This window comes from Mytilus galloprovincialis, chromosome 10 (genome assembly GCF_965363235.1).
Source record: "Mytilus galloprovincialis chromosome 10, xbMytGall1.hap1.1, whole genome shotgun sequence".
NCBI lineage: Eukaryota > Metazoa > Mollusca > Bivalvia > Mytilida > Mytilidae > Mytilus > Mytilus galloprovincialis.
In genome coordinates this window covers 49915200-49933961 of record NC_134847.1, presented here as the reverse complement: position 1 = coordinate 49933961, position 18762 = coordinate 49915200, and the positions used below count along the sequence as shown (strand labels likewise).

General features: G+C 30.7%; 1 protein-coding gene across 1 annotated transcript; it reads left to right on the top strand.

Moving 5' to 3' along the window:
- Window positions 1–11861, top strand: LOC143047739 (gamma-soluble NSF attachment protein-like). The gene is made up of 2 exons (XM_076220970.1): window positions 1–151; window positions 9549–11861. The coding sequence occupies exon 2, from the start codon at window positions 9556–9558 to the stop codon at window positions 10498–10500; it is 945 nt and encodes a 314-aa protein (XP_076077085.1). The 5' UTR covers window positions 1–151; window positions 9549–9555; the 3' UTR covers window positions 10501–11861.
- The last annotated feature ends 6901 nt before the right edge of the window (window positions 11862–18762 follow it).

Sequence of the window (18762 nt, the reverse complement as noted above, 5' to 3'; positions counted from 1 at the left end):
ACCAAGTGACAGAAGAGTGATAAAGGGAAGTAACTGTTCAACATCCTATGGGGAGAAACGAACACGAAGAAGTAGAAGACTTTGTTTGAGTGTTGTGTTAAAACAAGGCGATTCCAGTTTATAAAAGACCACACTAAATATTTATTTACCTGTAAGTGTTTATGGTCGACTGAAATTAACAAAGTAAACCAACATACATGTACTAGAGAAAAGCTGAAATATTGATATTGATTACAACATTTTTAGCCTCTAAAAAGGTTCTTAATATAAATTATATTCTATATAAACTACTGTGTTTACACTGAGAAAATTACTCTAAGTACCAACATACTAATCCAAATAATAATGACGTCTGGCAAGGCTATTTAATTTTTTTTCTGGCACAGATTTGACTGTTTCAAGTCTCCGTATATTATATATTCAAACTTGGACTAATTAGATCTAATTAATATACTAAGTAGCAGGGCCGTAACTAGGGTTCGAATTCAGGGGAGGCAGCGGTTTGGGGGCCGCAGACTGAGGCCCAAAGATAGGGGGATTGGGGGGCACAGCCCCCCTGCCGTTTTTTTTTCTCGCAGTAAAATGGCTAAAAATGACCTGTTTTCCTTCGATTTACTTGCTTTAATAAACATCAGTATTGCTTGAACCTGGAAGTAATTTGTATGCAAAAAACAAACTGAGATTGCTGTTCGGGGTGACCCAAGGCTTTGTCTTGAAGGCCGTAGTTTGATCTATAATTATCATGATTATCAACATTAAATACATTGTGACCGCAGATTTAGTTCTCAATATGGCTAAAAATCACCCGCTTTCCTTCGATTTCCTTACTTTGAGAAACATCAGTATTGCTGGATCATTGAAGCAATTTTTATACAAATAATTATTATCTGTATTTAAAGATATTTTTGTTAGAAATCAAACTGTTAAGTTAAAAAAAAACATATAAAGCAAGATCATAGAAAGCAAGATATTTTTTTTTTTGTCAAGGACCTTGAATTTCAATATTGTTGAAAGCTGAACAGACATGTATATAACTACAACCAAGGACTTTCTAAACTAGTTTATACTTATATTAGAAAGTCTCTACTTCAATGAATGGGAGTGTTTAACTACTAAGGCATTGACCATAATGTTCTCGTACAATCGGCCGGGAGACGTTAAAAAAATGACCCAACAGCTGATTCTTCCGGTAACAAATTTCCGATATCATAAAGATGAAAGGGAACTTCCTCTGCTTAATGAAGCCCCTAAATAAATGTGAATAGTTAAGTTTTATTCAAAATTGTCGAAAGTAAAGTTTCATATGTGTTCTCGTACGAATACTGAATAACAGACGGACGGCCACACGAAATTTTTTTTACTGAAACGGTTCACTTTCGGTAAAAAAAATCCGGAAAATAACAGATATATCACATATTATGATAACACTGTTAAAACTGTAAACTTGTGTTGTTTGTAATATAAATTCAAGTTCTTCGTGTACATATTGTCAATATTTCATTTTATTACTTCAAAAAAAAATGGTGTAGAAAATTCAGGGCAGGCAACTGCCTCCCCTGCCTCATAGGTAGTTAAGGCCCTGAGTAGTATAATTGTCATGATTGTCCCAGATTCAAAAGACCTCTATTCATCTAGTCCAAATAATTATGACGTCTTGGAAGGTTATTTTAAATTTTTAATCCTGCCTGTAATACACAATTGTAGCATTTCAAGACGTCATAATAATTTGGACTACTACCAGTATTCATTTAAGGGCATATGATACAGTTACAGGGAAGGTAATGAAGTTGCTAATGTAAAATGTTATTTTCGCGACGTCAAACTATGACATATCGGGAAAAGATGCATTTTTCGACTGATTTTTATCATTCAAACTGATTTAATTTGAAAACGAATGCATGGACCCCTATTTTTTAAAACAGCAATTTGTTTCATTTTGCAAGGAGATTATGTGACCCAAATTTTATAAAACTGTAAATAGCGCAATTTTTTTAATTTTGATAAACATGCAGCAAAAAATGATGTTTTTTCCTCTATTTATGAACATTTGATAAATATAGAATTATTTTGGAATAAAAATTGCATAATTTTTAATGATACTGATAAAATACAGAAATTACCAATTATTTAACAAAAAACAATTTGTGTTTATCTTTTAAAACAAAAAAGTTATGTCTTTCTTTCGAAAAAGAAAATACGGACACAAATTTGAATTTTGAGCAAATATACAAAATTTCGACCTCATTTTACTCAAAAAGTAGCACATGAAGGTATATTTTTTATTACATATGATTTAATCAGGTAAAAAATAGCCTATATGCAAATTTCCATCAACTTGTAAATACAGGTTCAAAACTGTATTGTATGCCCTTAACTACTGGACAGGGGTCACCACACCAGGACTTACAAAATGTACTTCCTTAGCAATTGTCATGCAAAAATGATTAGAAAAGTAACAAAAAGGTATAGATTCTTAGAAAATTTTATTCATAAAAAGTATAAACGTGATCTGTAGATTTTACCTGAAGTCTCCCTGTGGGTCTCCCTGTTGGGCCTAAACTTCTCCCTGAAGTCTCCCTGTTGGGTCTTCACTTCTCCCTGTTTGGCTGCCATGCAGAAGTGACTTCTCCCTATAATTTTGAAGTGTGGTGACCCCTGCTGATGATCTAATTTTAAATATCCTAGTAATTCAACATGAACATCTCTGTAAGGAACTCATGTTTAAATTAAAAGAATCGCAACATATCAATTTGAACGGGAACTTGAAAATGATAATAGTTCGTTTAAGATTACAACAGAGAGGGGGGTAGGAGTACGCATACATGTACTTTTATGGTGGTTAAGATAAGGATTTGTGTTTAATAATTATATTTATAATATAAATTAAAAAAATTATATTTATTTTTCAAATATTGATATCACATACATGTACGTTTTTGGAAAGATTAGAACTTGTTCTAAATCTTTACTAAGGCACCGGCCTCCCTAACAACATGAAAGGTTAGCTACTGTTACTAAATGTATTAACACTGAAATATAGTTCCCTTCATGGTTCTCATGTATGTGCACATAATACACATGTATATAAACTGCAAAAAATGGGTATCCTATTGGAGCAGTTCATTCAAGAATGTATGTTATTTTAAAAGGTGTGTTGATGTGCAGGCTTTTTTTAAAAACATTTTGATTAGGTAATTGGGTATTAATACAATACTAGTATGATTGACAACTGTCATTATCACTAAACAATCAAAGACAAGGTAGACCTTTAATTACAATGCCCCACCACCTAAACTGTCAATCAATTTGATCACATTACTTATCAACCTCAGTCTTACATAATTATATTGACCCTGCAATATACATTTTAGTATACAAACATGACAAATATTTGACCTCATAATTCGATATACAAATGTATAAATATTAGATGTTTGATATAAAGATGATAGATTTTTTTATTGCCTATTACTTTTGATCTACATTACTTAAAGTGATTCTGTAAATTATATCTGAAAGATAAATGATTAATGGATTAACAAGATCTTAAAAAAAATGAAATATGAATATAAAAGGTATTCCAGTATGGCCTATAATTAACTTGATAAATTTCCAAGACAAATTTCCAAGACAAGACAAATACTTTATTCAACACTTGCAATGACTTGTTACATATAAAATATACAGCTTTTTAAAACACAAATTAACAACAAGAGCCACTCTATAAAGAGTTATGAGAGACTATAAAACAATTTTTCTTAAATTATAACACAAATACAACTTAAGTCAACTATCATGAATATAAAATACATTTTCGCTTTATTAAAATTTCAAAGCAGATTTTGGCAGTATAAAATAACATATTTTCATTTGTAAAAAGAAATATAAATATCTCATTATCGGACATATATATATATGTAAAAAAATCTCATCAACAATACTAGCATGGTTAAAAATAACATTACGAATATCTGAATGTATACAGGACAGTTTAACAAAACATGTTATTCATCTTCAACGTCATCAGTACAGTTAAAACATAATCTATTTTCAATATTAATATTCTCATAACCAGTCAGGGATATAACTCTATAGGGTTATTACAGGAAAATAACATACATTTGTTATTGTGGACTAAAAAATCAAAGAAATGTGATAACATACGTATGTTACATGTTTCAAAGGGACAATATACTTCATAAGTTTAGTTAAAATGTATACAAGTTCTATTGATATTACTATTGTCTTTATGTATACTTAACTATTGAAAGATGTAACAGTTCATAGTATTCCAATTTTGAATAGTACACCTATATGTTATTACAGAAAAAATATGCCTGTAATAACTAAAGGGTGTTATCACAGCTTCTCTATATCACTTCAAATCATTTGCTCAGACATAAATCATGCTTAATTACAATGTATTTTAATTTATTGTAAGAAATAATGACCAGAGCATGTAATGAGGTTCTGCGCAAGTTTCTCAGTAATTCCCAAGTGTCTTATATAATAAGTTACATTCCTTTAATAACTAAGCCTTGTTATCACAGCTAAGTTAATTCCTTAATAGCCTTGTCTCATTGATTAACCATGGTTAATCAAAAATGTATTAATTCCATTTAAAAATTAATTAGCAAGGCTATGCATTTAGTTTCTGCGCAAAGTCTCAAGAGTTCCCTAGAGTCCACTATAGATTAAATAATTTTACAAATAACAAACATATGTTATTACAGATTTAGAAAATTTAAGGAAACGTATCTGTAATAACACACGCAAGTTATTTTCTGTAATAACCCTATAGAGTTATATCTCTGACTGATAACGATCAGTTTCAATTCTGTTGGGTGCTACACCACATCTAAATTTTGCTAAAGCACTCCTGTATCTACCTGGTATATTAAAAATTAAATAATTTTCTATGCCATATACATTTTTGAATATTCTATATGAACGTAATTTATTTTTATCATCTGAAATAATCTTGTCATACCATTCTTCCTTAAATTTTGCAAAACATACATTTTCAATATTCTTAACTAAATCCTTGTTCAAAATAGCACTATTGCACAAATATTCCATATCAAGTTCTTTAAACTTAAATGTTTTACTCTAAAATGCCAATTTTTTAAAATTTTTTACATGTGTTACCCCATATAAACACTTTTTTATTTACTCTATCATCATTCATTTTATTAAAACGTGTCCAGTTTCTAAAAACGCTAGTCCACTGTTTGATTTTACAAGGCATCCAGCCCATGTCACAAGTTTTCCAATAATCATCTGTAATTAGTCAACAATTTAGATTAGTTCACTTTTTTTTTATCAAGATTCAAGATTTCAAGCTTGAATCTTGTAATTAGTCAACAATTTAGATTAGTTCACTTTTTTTTTTTATCAGGAATTGGCTTGAAACAGTTTTAAAATTTTGAAACTTTCAATTATAACAAACCATTGTGTTAATTTGTTTATTAGTTCATTCCCCATCAATCATTATGTCTATTTTAGTCATTTGATTTTTTTTTATACATCAATTACATCAAGACAAGTTTATTAATACACTCAGGCACATTGTGTGCAACAAGAGCAACAAAATGTAGTATACAAAATAATACATTGGTCAATAAATGTTACAAATAAAAAATAACGCAACCCTTTTATCGAAAAAGAGGTTTTCAGTTTTTGTGAAGCAAGTTCAGGATAGTACTAGCGTAGAGTTAAATTTTTAAGATAGATTATTGATAGAGTTCATGCACTTCGGATTGATTTAATATTGGCCAGGCTGTACGAATAAGGTTCGTCAGAATCAATTCTGTTCCGCTTCTGATTTTTCTGTTTCCATGGGTAGAAATCACTGGGTTGCGTTGAATTAATGAACGGACTTTTATCTGCATCGATATTTTGAGTGTTTCTGTTCTTCGTTTCTTTGTTATCTGTGTGTATTGGTTCACTGTCATCACTTGGTTCGTATAATTCCCCTTCTATGAACAGCTTATCTCTTATCAATAGCTTTCTTTCTGTCTTTTTTTGCCTGCTTTAATATAGGATATAGTTTTTTCCTCTTCTTTTCTATTTTTACCGGAAATTGTTCTCTGACAGAAATATGTGTCCCCTTTAATTTGTGACAGTTCCTCATAACTAATTGTTTATCTTTCAAAGATACAAATTTAGTCATTATTCTTTGAATACTAGTATTTTGACTTTGTTTTCCAAAACGATGTACAGAAACCAAATTGACATTTTCCCCTATTCCCAGATTTTTGCGGATAAAATTTCTTACAATGTTTTCTGTATTCTCATTTGGCTCCTGTTTTATTCCAGATATTACGATATTGTTAGTCATTGATCTCCATTGTAACTCATCGACATCGCTTTCAATATTAATCAATCGCTCATTGACGCATTTCATATCGAATGTGTTTTCTTTAACATTTTCTGCTTCCTCTAACAATGATATTTTAGACATATTTTCTTTCCAGCGATCTATAATTTTATGCACAACCGTACCCATTTGTTTTTCCTTTTCTTCGATCATTTTATTTCGGTTAAACACAATTTCGCATTTCTGTTCTACGTTTTCTATTCGTGTTACCATTAGATCTAATTTCCGCTCAAGTTGCGATATCCTAGTAACTTCGCGCTCAAGCTTTCCGCATTGTGTCTGGAGGTCTGCCACGACAGCAAGTACAGAGTTCAATATAGATATAGTTTTGGTATCGAATTCTTTGTAGTCCGACATTATGATTCAAAATACATATAATAAAAATATGGTTTTTGCAATAGAAGTGTATATATAATTTTGCAATCAACTAACAAGAAAGAATCCACACAAGTTTTTTAATTTGTTTACGTTGAAAAAGTACATTTTCAATGCCCTGTGTTAAAAAATACTTTAAAATTTGATCAAAAGGCACTCTACAACTTTTAAGCTTCAATGTCATATAACTTCCATGACTTCTGTTTCAACTTAAAAAATGCCCAAAACCAACATTTTTAGATTATTTTTGTTGACACTTTAAAGTTCTTAGCTGTTGGTCTAGATTGTATGTCTTACAAGGATAGTTGGTAACATTTACTAGAAGAATTTTTGATTTGCATTATTTTGCTTTTTTGAAACATGTTCAGAACAGGCAATATTGTTTGGATAAGATATAAACTGCAGTTTAAATGAAATTGTGCAAATTAAGAGACCCATATATAAATATATTATTTAATTTGAACTCATTTTATCCTCATACCATTGCATACTGGAAAAGCATGTTTCCTTCTAAACTGTCGATGATGTAACATACATATGTTATTTCATATTTTTTGATAATTTATCCCACAATAATAACATGTATGTTATTTTCTCTAATAACTTATTTAAGTGAGACCCTTGACTGTTTAGGTTCAGGATTTTCAGGAATGAGCATGATGAGCAAAATGTCGTAGAGATTTCAGGATTTAGTTTGAATGTGAAACAGAATTTAAACAAAAAATTCAAAAAATAGATTTTTATCTATTGGGACGAGTCTTTGTCTTGACCATGTTGACAAAATGATTTAAGATAAAAAAAAAAACTGTTTACTTTGTCAAAGTTATAAATGTTAGAGTATTAAAAATTAGTTAACCAGGGACTGGTAAACAAAACAGGATTAAACAAGGTTTACACAGAATTAGTATTTAACATGTTTAAGTAACCCTCCTCCAGCTTTTAATTTGACCCCATAAAAAATTGTTCGAGTTGTTTTACATGTAAACTGATTATGAACTCCCTTAGATTATATAATGATAAAAGATACAGTAAATCTGCACAACAGACTGACTTATTGCGATGAACAGTATATACAATGTATACAATCATCATGATCATTAATGCCAAAAAAGAATCTGTTAATATGCACATTTCTTTTATTAAAAAAAAATAATTGCCATTTTCTCCATTTTTATGGACCCTTTATTAGTTTAAATCAGATGATTCATTTTTTATAAATCTATTGCTTGAATAGTAAATAAACATGATAAACTTTCTTGTTGTTACTGTTTTTCTACTTGATTCTTCTTGTTGCTTAAATTTTTCTTGTGGCTAATAAGCATGATAAGTGAGGCCAGTTAGGGTAATATGTCTTATATGCAAGTGATTTCAAAATCACATTTTTAAGTGATTCCGCTTTGAAAAATTGAAAGTTTTCACATATATAGATACTTTTGTTTTAAATCACAGAAACAAGCAATTTCAGAAATAAAAATGTTTAACACTCCAGTCAAGCCAGTATAAGTGATTATAAAAAAATTATGAGCAAATTTCTCTTGTATTGAATTTCTTGGGAGAACACTGTATCACTAATATGAATAACCAGCCACATTCTGTATATGCCTTTTCGAAGTATTCAGTTGTTGTTTCTCATATTGTTTTTATGTACATACATGTAGATATAAGAAGATGTACGTGGTATGAGTGCCAATGAGACAACTCTCCATCCAAGTCTCAATATATGTAAAAGTAAACCATTATAGCTCATAGTAAGGTCTTCAACACAGAGCCTTAGCTCACACCAAACAGCAAGCTACAAAGGACCCCAAAAAATAACTAGTGTAAAACCATTCGGACAAGAAAACCAACATTCTAATGTAAATAAAAAACGAGAAACAATTATGAACCACATCCAGACTAAGGACAGTTGCAAACAAATGCAGCAGGTTTAAACCTTTTCATAGGTACCAACCTTCACCCTTACCTGACACAATAGTGTAACATCACAACATAGAAAGACACACTATATACATGTAAATAACACATAGATGAGAGGGTGATAGAGCAGATTGTTACCTAGAGAAAACATTTTCAACCGCGATAAAGCCAAGGTTGACAATGCCTTTACGAGGGGTACCAATCTGCTCTATCACCCTGTCAGCTATGTATTATTTAATTTATTATACTGAATGTCCTACATATCATATCGTTATTGTCTTTTACAGATTAATTTTATTTTAAAAGTATTTTCTATGACGTGACGTACATAACAAGGTTACAGACATAAGAAAAAACAACAAAAATTGAATTATCGATTTTTGATTGGTCTGGAAGAAATGATAACATTCAAAATAATTTTCACCCGCTCAGCCATATGTGACAGAGTAAATTAACACCCTCATATGAGCCAATCAAAATATGGCATTTTGAGGTGAAGTATACTAATATAAAATATAAATTGAAATTGCTTAATAACTCAATCAAAAAACATATGAACATGATGAAAACAAATAAGTGAATATACACTGAACAAATAAATTTGATCTATGACACAATGTAAATACTAAATCAATAAAATAAGGGGTCAGATAATAAACAATTTCAGAAAGTCAACCATCCTTGAAAAAATGCTGCCATATACATTCCTGATATAACATTTATTGTTATTTATTTTTTATTGACACAATTCAGACTTTTTTTAATTTCATTTGAATTGGTTGACATTTTTTTTCTTTAATACATGTACATGTAACTTACTGCACATGTACATTCATTCATTTATTGCTTATATTATTTTTGTTTATTTATTTTATAGGAAAAAAATGACCGATGCAAAACAAAGACGACAAAAAGAAGCACAAGAACATTTAAGCAAAGCTGAAAAATGTCTCAAGACATCTTTTATGAAATGGACTCCAGATTTAGATGGAGCCGCATCAGAGTATACTCAAGCAGCTACTTGCTATAGAAATGCCAAGATGTTAACAGAAGCTAAACAAGCATATGTCAAAACAGCAGAAATACAGTGTAAAATGAATTCACCATTCCATGCGGGAAAATCATATGAACAAGCAGGACTTATCGCTAAAGAAAACAAGGAGATTGAGGATTGTGTCAATATGCTAACCAAGGCAGCAAGGTTGTTCCAAGAGAATGGCACTCCCGATACAGCGGCATTATGTTTAGAGAAAGCAGCAAAATCGGTAGAACTGTCACATCCTGTTAAAGCAGCAGAATTGTACAGAAATGCTTGTGATATTTCTGAGCTTGAAGATAATCCAAGAAGATGTGCTGAATTTATCGGGAAATCAGCGTTATTATTAATTAAGGAACAACGGTATGAAGAAGCATTAGAGGCTTTGAAGAAAGAAATTGATTTCCATGCTCAGAGTGAGAACTTTCCAAAGATTAACAGATGTATGGTTGGTGTAGTTCTAGTTTACCTGTACAATGGGGATCCAGTTGAAGCAGGGAAATTTTTTCAACAATCGATGAGCCATGGTACACTTGGAGCTTCCGAGGAAGCTGGGATTATTGATGAATTATTGTCTGCTTATAATGATGGGGATGAGGAAAGTGCTGTAGAGGTTTTAACCAGACCTTACATTAAATTTATGGATAATGCTTTTGCTAAATTAGCCAAGTCTATGGTAATACCAGGGGGCATAGGAAAGAAAGGTAGTGGTAAACCAGTCTCAGAGACAGAAGGAAAATCAAGGGTTCAAATAGATGATGATGAGGATGAGTTTGATGGAGGACTTACGTGATAAAGATTATCAGAAATATATTCCAATTAGCAATGTGCAATGAACGTTTCTGTTAAAGATTTAAAAATTAATTTATACTGTTAATATGTTTTGTTTTCATAATTGTAAGCTTGTCTAGATCTCTTTGTTCTATTAATGCATTTGGTTGTTTTTTTATTATAAATTTTTATAAATCTTAAAAAATGATATTTATATAAATAAGATTTTTTAATTATGTAGATGGTAATTATATTATAAGCAGACAGAAAGTCACAGAGCAAAAAGGCACAAATAATTTGTTTATCATTATGTCAATATATGGGCTCCACTCGATAGAAATCGACCTTATGCAAGTGACTATCAATATATCTGTTATCCTATTTCGGCTTGAAATTAAATCTCAATCAAAAGTCTGGAAATTTTTGAAAATTGAGTTGTGATAAGAACCCTATAACTCAGACCAAAATTCATCTTTTATTTTGTACTTGAAGTTGAACATGTTAAGTTTTCCGAAAACTAATCAAAGTTGTATACATGTATATGTCTATGTGCACTTGCATAAAGCCGATTTCTATCCCACGCAGCTCAATTGTAAGAATTATGGCTGTTTTTGAATTTTTTTTCTTTTTATTACGTAAATATTCATTTTACAGCTAGGAAATAGTTTATAACCCATGATAAATGAAGATTGATCAAATCTTCATCAAACAAAGTATGCAAAATTGTATATTACTTTGCACCATGCATAAACATGATAAAGCTATATAAGTACCAAGCCACTTTGATAATTTTTTCCCTTACATACTTGATTTTTCATAAATGAAATTTTTTTACAAGTTGCTTTATCATGCATTTGTGTCATGTTTATACATCGGATACATTGTAGTTCAAGAAAATACAAAAATGCTTATGAAAATTATTGTTTTTTTATTCAAATAATACCCAAAAAAAAAATCTCAAAACTAAATTGTGATATTTTGTCCTGTGACTTTCATTTTTGTCTATGACTTTTTGTCTGACATTCTGTGTAGAAACATGTAATTATGCAAATTGTAATAGGATAGTCATACATGTACTTCAGGGTCTTCTATGTCTGGTCCTAGATATTTTATGGTATACAGATCAGTTAAGTTCATTTGTTTTAATGTACAAAAAAGAAACAGGAATATACATGTATAAATGATATGCATTCCAATCAAAGAAGAAAAATAAGTTGATATTATGCAGACATATTACAATGTACTATTAAATTAATAACAAATTGTAATATCCTTTTTTCAATTTTATGTGGCATTACTTCATTCATAAAGTTAGAAGGATCAGATAAATGTAACAATGTTGTTATTGTCTATTACAATGTACCAATAAAAAAAAATCGTATGCAATGTTGTTCATGATAAAAAATAATCAGTAATTAAGCTGGGAACAGTATATATATATATATATATATGTTCCTGGTTTAAGTATCCTACATGTACAGGTAATTACCACTGACAGTTAATAACTTAACAAGCAACAATCAACTGATCAATTTGAAGACAGCTTACTGAACCTAGTATTTGTATTATGTGGGTTTTTATGCCATGCCTACTATAGTAGAGGTGCATTATGTTTTTTGGTCTGTGTGTGCCTTCGGTCATCAGTTCATTTGTCTGTTAATATTTTGTGTAATGTTAATTTCTCTCTTATTATGAGTAAAAGGATAGCTGTATTTGTATATCGGTACCTTGCAAGGTCCTCATGCCCGACAGACAGTTTTCACTTGACCTCAACCTCATTTCGTGGATCATTGAACAAGGTTAAGTCTTAGTGATCAAGTCCATATCTAAGATCTAACATCTAAGATACTATAAGCAATAAGTAAAGTATATTTGGTGTATTGAAGGATTGTGAGGTGTACATGTCAATCTGGCATGTGATATCTGACCTTGAGCTCATTTTCATGTTTCAGTGGTTATAGTTATATTTGTGCGTTTTGGTCTGTTTTTTCTAATACTATATGCAATAGGTCAACTATATTTGGTGTACAGGAATATTATATGATGTACATGTTAGTCTCTCAGGTTTATTTCACCATGACCTCATTTTAACTGTTCATTGCTCAGTGTTAAGTTTTTTGTCTTTTGTTCTGTTTTTTTGCCTCTCCTTGACGGAGTCAAAAAGCGAGACATTGGTATGCCTTTCCGTTGGCGTCGACATCGTCAACAATGTATTAGTTTGTGATAAAGTCTAGTTAATGGTGAACCACAAGAAGGTGAATCATATTTGGTATGCAGTTGTGTTAGCATTAGCACATCCCATTTACATGGAGATTATTTGGCCTTGGCCTCTCAGTCATGGTCAATTGACTTACTTTAAAACTTGTGCTTTTTATACGACCACAAAAAATTTAATTTTTTGGTCGTATATTGCTATCACATTGTCGTTGTCGTCGTCGTCGTCGTCCGAATACTTTTAGTTTTCGCACTCTAACTTTAGTAAAAGTGAATAGAAATCAATTTTAACACAAGGTTTATGACCACAAAAGGAAGGTTGGGATTGATTTTGGGAGTTTTGGTCCCAACATTTTAGGAATTAGGGGCCAAAAAGGGCCCAAATAAGCATTTTCTTGGTTTTCGCACTATAACTTTAGTTTAAGTGAATAGAAATCTATGAAATTTTGACACAAGCTTTATGACCACAAAAGGAAGGTTGGGATTGATTTTGGGAGTTTTGGTTCCAACAGTTTAGGAATTAAGGGCCAAAAAAGGGCCCAAATAATCATTATTCTTGGTTTTCGCACAATAACTTTAGTATAAGTAAATAGAAATCAATGAAATTTTAACACAAGGTTTATGACCACAAAAGGAAGGTTGGGATTGATTTTTGAAGTTGAGGTCACAACAGTTTATGAATTAGGGGCCAAAAAGGGGCCCAAATAAGCATTATTTTTGGTTTTTGCACCATAACTGTAGTATAAGTATATAGAAATCTATGAAATTAAAACACAAGGTTTATGACCATAAAAGGAAGGTTGGGTTTGATTTTGGGAGTTTTGGTCCTAATAGTCCAGTCGGTTTGTGCAATTTTTTGACAAAATTGCTCAGATTGTGGTAAAAGCATGAAATTTGGCATAGTAGTATATGTCATTGACAACATTTTAAGCTATGGACCCACTCTGAAAGTCGAAATTGTCGAAAATGGCTGCCATTTTTAAAATGGCGGACGTTTGACCTCTATAAATTAATAAAAAAAATCATGAAAATTATATTAGAGAAGCTATTGACATGAAACCTAGTCAATAGAATAACAGTGCTGATTCCAATTGTCTTGTTGAACAACATTTTTATTAAATGTTACCCATATTGAATGGCGGCCATCTTGAAGAATCTTGAACTTTTTATGGCAAAAATGGTAGAGCTATTAAGTCATAATTCGGTAAAGATAAATATGCATTACATGTACATTCTTGTAAATATACAAATGTATTTGTATGAGCTATGAAAACAGGACAAAAAGCGAGACCCCCCCCCAAATCCCTTTTCCCCAGAGATAATTCTCTTGTCTCGTAGCGGGTACAAACTACTATATATTTTCCGACATATACATTATTGTTTTTATCTAGATTATCAAAGCCAACACATGAAACTTCAGTTGTTAAAATCTGAATCATTGTCTCTAATGGCCAAAATTTATCGACATAGTTAAAACGCGGACCGCGAAGAGGATCCTAAAATAAACTATTATGCTAAAAGCAATATCATACTACCGCTTGTTCAACAAAGAATAACAGGAGGTTTTTATTTCAAAATACAAATAAAGCACAAAAAAAAAATGTTTGTATACCTGTCATTTATAATATTTGGCTGATTACATTACATGATAATTCGTTTTGTTGATATTGTTCATTTGAAACAACTTTCAAAAACCTTGATTGCAGACATAATGAGTTTCATATCATTGAAGTAATGTTTTAAGAAAATCAACTGCTCAAATGATCTCATTTACACATAGAATTACAACTTAATAATGCCTTTACACATTTGCATTTCCTTGGAAACCGTGTTTACTTTGACTGATAAATTAAGCGCTTGCTGTTGGAAGGTATTATATAGTCATGTGGTATATTCACCACAGATGACAAGGACAGTCATCTGAGGACTTCAGATATTGATTTTTTTGGTAGCCATCTTGAATAATGACCATTTTGAAAATATGAATTTCCAATATATCATTATTCGGTATTTTTTATTAATTCACTGTTTGCATCTACGCTTTTTTTGCTAATTCAAATTGGATATTCATAAAGTGGTCAGATAAGGCATGCACCTGTTTACAAAATTAAGAAATCAGTATCAGAATTTCTGTTACATGTACCTACTCGTTTGTCTAAGTAACTTTTTGAAACAGAAATTACGTATATATGATTTAATTTATGACCCAAAGTTGTTGTTGGAAATGATAAAAATGGTAGATTTCGAAAACACTAGAGCCATATATCAGAAGAACATAATAGACGAATAGACTGGAAGGAATGTGTGAAACGTCAAGAAGTTGCCAATTGAAAGAAAACAATAAGCAACACGACACTGTAAAGTGGTAAAGTGGTACTGGATCACTTAAAACAATAACTGCAGTGTATTTTTTCTGTTGTGATGTATCTGAAGATCACCATGATGCATCGACATTATTATGTAGGACATGACTGTGCACCTGTGCTACAAGACAATGTTCTCTTAGCCAAAGTAAGTGCTGGATAAGTCAAAACACTAGTATCTTGCTTAATGAGTGATATTTAAAACTTTTTTTTTTAAAATTTATCATATTTTATTGAAATCTGTACATTTGTTAGTTTAAAACATCAAGTACCGGTACCTTATCCCGGCCTCGTTAACATTAGTAAATATCATATTTATACAGTTGTTAGTATTTGTTAGTATTATACATTCAATTTTCAATATTTGGAAAAAAAAAAAAATATATACCATGTCAGTAATTTCAAAAAGAAAGAAGTTTACTATTAAGTATCAGAATTTCTGTTACATGTACCTACTCGTTTGTCTAAGTAACTTTTTGAAACAGAAATTACGTATATATGATTTAATTTATGACCCAAAGTTGTTGTTGGAAATGATAAAAATGGTAGATTTCGAAAACACTAGAGCCATATATCAGAAGAACATAATAGACGAATAGACTGGAAGGAATGTGTGAAACGTCAAGAAGTTGCCAATTGAAAGAAAACAATAAGCAACACGACACTGTAAAGTGGTAAAGTGGTACTGGATCACTTAAAACAATAACTGCAGTGTATTTTTTCTGTTGTGATGTATCTGAAGATCACCATGATGCATCGACATTATTATGTAGGACATGACTGTGCACCTGTGCTACAAGACAATGTTCTCTTAGCCAAAGTAAGTGCTGGATAAGTCAAAACACTAGTATCTTGCTTAATGAGTGATATTTAAAACTTTTTTTTTTTTAAATTTATCATATTTTATTGAAATCTGTACATTTGTTAGTTTAAAACATCAAGTACCGGTACCTTATCCCGGCCTCGTTAACATTAGTAAATATCATATTTATACAGTTGTTAGTATTTGTTAGTATTATACATTCAATTTTCAATATTTGGAAAAAAATAAAAAAATATACCATGTCAGTAATTTCAAAAAGAAAGAAGTTTACTATTAAGATTTTTTCCAAACATAATTATCTGTATAACAAATGAACAGGTTTAGAAAAAATATATATATATATTGTTTTTTGTATTAAATTTCTTTTTTTCTTATTTGCACATAAACATAATAAGTTACACACTTTTGTATGCATAATAGTTATATACACTAAAAAGAAGATATCTATAATACTAAAATTACGAGGTCCAATTTGTTAGCCGTCATCACGTAAAAACGACGAATCACAGAATTCAACTTTATATATAACTAATATAGTACAAAGGTGTAGATTAAAAATTACACCACTCCAGGCCCTTTTGTTTTCCATGTAATTAATATTGCCAATAATTAAGAAGTTCCGGGTCGAGTCCGCTACCGATACCAATAGTATATTCACCTGTTACCTATAATTACCTTATATGTACGTTCCGCATCTGACAGGCGCACCACCAAACGTTGTTTTCAGGATTAATATGCTATATACACGGGTCATAACCACAGGGTTGACACTACTAAATTGTCAAATTGTTACCTATTGTAGTATTTTAATTAGTAAGACTTTCTAAGATAACAATACGAATGCTAAAAATCTGGACTAAAAATAAGGCGTATAGGTACAGTTTTCAATTTGTTAGTGGGCATGACGTAAAACAGCGAAGCAAAGAATTCAACTGTATTTATAACTTATATAGGACAATGCTGTTGATTAAAAAATACTCCATTCCAGGACATTTTGTTTTCCAAATAATTAATATTATTGTTTCAGTTCGACGGGTTCAAACAGAAAGACTTGAAAGCAGAGAAAAACTGTGTATCTTATAATCGGCATGACTTTATCAGATGACAATACTAATACTAAAATAAGGCTTGCTCATAGTTATATACTATAATTCAGTCACGTACCCGTGATATCACGGGTGTGTTCTAGTATAATATATTATTTAATAGACACAGTAGTTTTAGTTTGATACATTGCAGATAATGATTTTAAGACAGAGGTTGTTTGGATACGAAATATATACATTATATGTGGAGTCTATTTGGTTTTTGTTTTTTGTTTTTATGATAATAAAGGAGTCCAGGGGTTCCAGCAGTTTTCTGCCCTACTGAGTAATTTATTTTTATAGAATATATTTTTTTCTATTAATAAGTTTTCCTTTAAATAATTTTTAAGTGCTATTATATTGGTTTGTTCCATAGCTAATTTGCTTCTATAAATGTAGAATTTTGTTAACAGAAGTATTATGTTTCTTATATCATTTTTATCGGTTTTTGTTAAAATACCAAATAAAACCAAATCAATATTTAAAGTTAGTTCTATTTCTGTCTTCTCAAATATCCAGGAGTCAAGGTCTTCCCATAATTTTGATATATATGGACAAGTCCAGAATATATGTTCTATTGTTTCGACCCCTCCGCACCCAAAACTACAAATATTTGTATCTTTAATTTTTATTTTAAGGAGAAGTTCATTGGTGCCTAAAATTCGATGTATTATTCTGTATTGAAACCACTGCAATTTTGAATTTTTTGTAATATAAAAGGGCAATACATGAATATTTTTCCAATTGAAGTTCGCATTGAGAATTAATGACCATTTTTGTTCACATTTTTGTTTAGGATTTGACTTTTTACCATTCAAAATATTATACATATCTTTTGAACCTTTCTGGGATTTAAAAAAAACCTTTAATACTGAGGGCAAAACTGGACCGTTTTCTCTCTTTAAGTCATTTGGACATATTTGATATTCTTTTAAATACTTTTTTATTGACAAAATTAGGCCTTGATATGTGAGAAAATTAGTTTTAATATTGTATACATTATTAAAGTGATCAAAAGTCATAAAGTTTCCATCTTCCTGTAACAAGTCATTGATCAGCCAAACCCCTTTTTTTGTCCAATCTTTATATAATACTGAATGGTTACCAATCTTTATTCCATCATTCTTCCATAAGGGGCATGTTTTAATTTGAGAGTTATTTTGTACATTTTGAAGATCTTGCCAAGCATCAAATACTTCTTTCCAAAATGGATTATTCAACTTTTTATAAGGACCAAGAAATTGCATTTCCAAAAAATTCAGATTTTCTGAAAAGAGGAATAGTTTTACTAGTTTTGAATTATTTCTATTTATTCTTCTTATCCAGGTTAGTTTAAGACCTTTTATGTAGTTTTCAATATTAATCATTTTTAGTCCTCCTAAACAGTGCGGTTTGGATAAGGTGTCTCTATTGACTTTATCTGGTTTGTTATCCCAAATAAAGGAAAATATTTTTTCAGTAAATTGTTTAAGCTTTGTGCTATTTGGACTAGGTATGGACAGGAATAGATGGTTTAATTTTGATATTATAAGTGTTTTTATCACTGAGTGATAAAACTTGGCAACATAGCAAATAGGCAGGATAAAAGATACAGAAAGAAAGCAAGGAATCTTTTATCATTGTAATTGTGCTTTCCATAATAATAAAATACATTGACGGTACACGGTCTGGAAGAGATGTTGTACCAATATCCAAGCTTGCAGGTCACGCAAAATTGTACAGTAAACGCCTTAAACAACTAGTACGATACAGCAGGTTATTTTCGCGGGGTGTAAATGTTCGCTAATTTTCGCGGATAG

Excerpts from the sequence above, each read along its gene's own strand:
- LOC143047739 (XM_076220970.1), top strand. The coding sequence starts at position 9,556 with ATGACCGATGCAAAACAAAGACGACAAAAAGAAGCACAAGAACATTTA.